This window comes from Saccostrea echinata, unplaced genomic scaffold (genome assembly GCF_033153115.1).
Source record: "Saccostrea echinata isolate AGI-Se365-2 ecotype Australia unplaced genomic scaffold, CSIRO_AGI_Sech_v1 ptg000009l, whole genome shotgun sequence".
In the NCBI taxonomy this organism is placed as follows: Eukaryota; Metazoa; Mollusca; class Bivalvia; order Ostreida; family Ostreidae; genus Saccostrea; species Saccostrea echinata.
In genome coordinates, this window is record NW_026889758.1 from 37,347,688 (window position 1) to 37,352,248 (window position 4,561).

Sequence of the window (4,561 nt, forward strand, 5' to 3'; positions counted from 1 at the left end):
GGTGACTGATTATAACCCCATACTTCACATCCATATAAAAATACAGGCTTTACAATTTTGTCAAACATATCTAATGTACATTCTACAGTAAGGTTGTGTTTTCTACATTTTCCTATAACAGCATGCATACATAGCTTTTGTTGCTTTTTGAAATAATTCCTTAATATTTGTATTAAATGAACCATTTTTACAAAAATTTACACCTAAATATTTAAAATTATCAATAATTTCTAATATATTACCATTTAATGTAAATGGTTTTTCAATTCTTGGATTGCCTTTTCCAAAGATAACAACCTTAGTTTTATTAGTGTTAACTTTCAGATGCTATTGTTTACAATAATTGTTAAAAATATTCAGTTGGTGTTGAAGATCTTCTGGTGTTTCTGAGAGAAGAATTGTGTCATCAGCATATAACAAAACAAACAATCTAAGATACAAATCAAACTCTTTTTCTAATTTAGCAGATATAAATGATAAACCTTTTACATTATTTGAGTACATGAAGTCTTCAAGATCATTTAGATATATTGCAAACAGAAATGGGGATAGATTTTCCCCTTGTCTGACACCTACAGTGCAAGGAAAAGGTTCAGAATATAGACCGTTTGAGACAACTCTAGATTTAATGCTTCTATACATCTGTGTAATAACATTGAAGCATTTACCATCTATATTATTTAATATTATTTTGTTCCAAAGTCCTACACGCCAAACAGAATCAAAAGCTTTCTCAAAATCAATAAAAGCACAATACAACCCTTTCCTATGATATTTTGCTATTTCAATCAATGCATACAAAGTAAAGATGTGGTCCAGAGTAGAATAGTTTTATTCTAAAACCAGCTTGATTTTTTAAAATAAGGTGGACAGTATTTGCATAATGACTGAGTCTCTCATTCAGAATGGATGTAAACAATTTACCCAAGCAGCTTATCAAAGTAATGGGTCTATAATTTTAGGATCTGTAGTGTCACCTTTGTTTTTATATAAAGGGATAATATTACCAAATGTCCAGTGAGAAGGTATGATTCCTGAGTCAAATATTTTGTAAAATAATATTACATAAAAGTTTGACATAGTATCTACAGTGGATTTTATATATTCATTAACAATGTTGTCATGGCCACTTGACTTATTATTTTTCAGAGCACATATGCATTTTGTAATTTCTTCATGTGTGATTGGTTGATTTATACTGTTATTAAGTTCTAAATTTGATAACAATTTTAATTCTTCTTCGGGCAAAACATGTTCACTTTCTCCCTCTACTCCCATGTTACAACAATCTTTATAAAAATTATATAGTTCAGACAATTCTACATTACAACATTTATTAGTTCCATCAGAATTTAATATTTTCCAATATTCTTTTGGATTGTATGATCTTAGATATTGTAATCTCCTTTTCATATCTTTCCTATGAAAATTTCGAGCAGATTTTATTTTTTGTTTGTACAACTTTTCCTTTTCATACAAGTCTTCCTTGAGAATGTTACCACCAAATCGTTTAAACAATTGTCTTGCTTTTTTAAAGTTCTGTCTAGCAAATTTGCAGTCTTTTGTGAACCATGGTTTTTTAAAGATCAACTTTTTCTTCACCTGAGGAAAAATATTTTGTTTATAGACACCAAAAACTTCCTTACCACTTCCAACTAAAACTTCACCAGCTTTTTCAACAATATTATCAATAAAATCTAAAGAAATTTCATTACAGTTTAAAAGTTCATCTTCTAAACTTTCAATTTTACTAGCTTTATTTTCAACACAGTTTTGGTAAATTACTTTCTCATCACTATTCCACCTCTTAGCTTTTTCTGATTGATTATTACAATCATATGGGATATTTTCTATAGTTGGATTCATTGGTTCAGGATACATTCTCATTTTTACCATTATTGGATTATGCACATCTGAGTACAATGTAGAAAATGGTAAAACACATATTTCTGAAACATGTTTGATAATAAAAGTTAATATTTGCAATGCAGTAGTCTACTATACTGCAGTTTTTGCAAGTGAATTCACTATTTACATCTGTGTTACATCTTCCATTTAGTATGAAAATATTACAATTTTTGCTCAAAGTAAACAATTTTTTACCAAATTGGTTTAATATTTTGTCTTTTGACTTTCTATTAACAGATAATCCGTATTTTTCAAGGTTTGAAACATCACATGAATCACTAAGAAAAATATTTTCATCAATTATGTCATTTGAAAATGAATGATCATTATTATGACAGTTGATATTTTCAAAAAAATCTTTCTCCAGAGCAACCCTACTATTAAAATCGCCGATTAGACAAATGCTACCAGAACTTTCAATAAAATTGCATGTTTCTCTTTCTATTTCATCAAAAATATCTATTGTAGAAAACCGAGAATTTATGGGTGGGATGTAAACAGTACCAATAATTACATTATTTTGGAAATTAAAAGCTTTCCCTAATAATCTTATCCACAATACATGTTCACATTCATTTTCTATTATAGTAACATATTTAGAATAAATATCTCTAACATATACAACAATCCCACCTGATTTTCTAGAGGACAACGATAATCTAGGTTTACAAAAGGCATTAAAATTTCTAATTTCTATATTATCAGCATTATCTGTTTTTGTTTCTGTTAGACAAATAATATCATTTTCATTTATAAATTCGATAAATTCAGGATTTTGTAATTTTGATGTGAGTCCGCAAACGTTTAGACTAATTATTTTCAACGTGTTGAGAGAGTTTTTCGTCTCATTGTTTACACATTGCAAGTCCTGTTTGTGCAGTTCTCCTTGGTTGTCCTAGTGCGTATTCGCATTCCTGATGTTTACGTGCGCTGTCTGCGGCGGAGGCGCCGCGCGGTTTTCAAATGCTGGAAATGATAATCGGTCTCCTAAATGGTTGGTCTGTAATGGCACCAATTGTCCCTCGACGAAAAGCTTGTCAACAACAAGTGTAGCCCTTTTCCTCTGTCTTTTGGCGGCTTTGTACTGGGGATATAGTTGTTTACGCCGTTCATTGATTTCTTTCGGGAATTGTTCGTTAATACCATATGGCTTGTCAGCTAAAGATCCAGGGGCTGCACGTCTAACTCTTTCCCGGTCTTTGTGCAGCACAAATTTTGCAACTATCGGCCGCGGTCTGGTTCCACCCTTACTCCCCATTCTATGCACCCGATGGAATTCAATGTTGTCAGTGATATTCAGCTCGTTCTTAATAAAGTCTTTTATCAAAGTCTCTGCGTCTTCATCATGAGTTTCTGGTATCCCGTCAAATATTAGGTTATCCCTCATTGACCTTGTCTGTAAATCTAGGTGACGTTCTTTAAGGTCACTCAAGTCTAACCGTACTGCTTTGAGTTCTTCACGCATCGCTTCATGTTCTTTCAATGTTGAGGTCGACCTTTTGACTATTTCTTTCACTGTTCGCTCGATTTCTTTCACAGCCTTTTGTTGCTCATCATATTGTACTGCTATATGGTTCATTCCCTTCTAAATGTCTTCAACTTTAATTTTCATATTTTTCAGTTCTTTGAGTTCTTGATTAACACTACTTACATTTCGTTCAAGGTCACTTAACTTTTTATCTATATGATCCAGGGTATTTAGTTTAGATGACACATATTCCAGTTTGTTGCATATAACTGTTAGAGTTTCGCGCATATCAATACTCTGAGGAACAGTGTTCGATTGGTTTTGTATTGGCGACAGATAACCTGCAAATTGTCCTTGTGGACTTTGTGGCATATAAGGTTGTACATGTAATTGATTACCTTGAAACTGTATGTTAGGGGACGAGTTTTGCGAAGTCCCGTTGATTCCACTGATCACTCCATTGTTGAATGACGGATCCATTTCCAGTGTGTTTACTGAACTTCTTATACGTGGTATGGCAATGGCTGACTGAGTTGAATTCACTCGGATCTTTTGTTCACTTTCACCACTTGTATTCAGCGTTTTGTTTTTCCTTTTTTTCGATTTTTTCTTTTCCTTATCTTGTCCCATTACATATCATAATGGAAGAAACACTGCGAATGTTTTTTAAGACGGAAATAACTGAGAAATTTCCCAAAATATACAGACCGAAAATTTGTGGCTCCTCTATTTCTCACGCATGCGCACCAAAATGCAGTATGGTGCAATTCTACTTGTATTTAAACAAGCACAATTATTTTACTTGTCAATGTATTAGAAATATTGCCCACCATCCACCCTCCAAAGACAGCTTATATATACAATTTGGCCTAGTGATTGAATGTTTGTTTGGAAATTTGCATAATGTAAGTTTTGTTTCAAAGTTCGATAACTCAAATTATGTCCTTTTGAATAACGTAGACAAAACACATCATTGATTTCTGCTCTATATTATGTAAATGTGTAAGCAATGCTAACTAGTAACAGGCTTGTATACTATATATAAGACGTTAGAGAGACATTCACAATTGACCATGTGTTAAAGTCAGAGTAAATAACGGTTACGGGTAATATGGCGTGTAAAGGACTTAGTGTGAGCTTATCTCACTAGTAAACAAGTACTACTAAGCAGTATTGAAAAGCGTC

General features: G+C 32.4%; 1 protein-coding gene across 1 annotated transcript; it reads right to left on the reverse strand.

The window, feature by feature from the left end:
- Positions 1-2,803: 2,803 nt before the first annotated feature.
- LOC133182701 (uncharacterized) lies at positions 2,804-3,487 on the reverse strand. Its single transcript, XM_061317551.1, has one exon. The coding sequence runs from the start codon at positions 3,485-3,487 to the stop codon at positions 2,804-2,806; it is 684 nt and encodes a 227-aa protein (XP_061173535.1).
- Between the last annotated feature and the right edge of the window lie 1,074 nt (positions 3,488-4,561).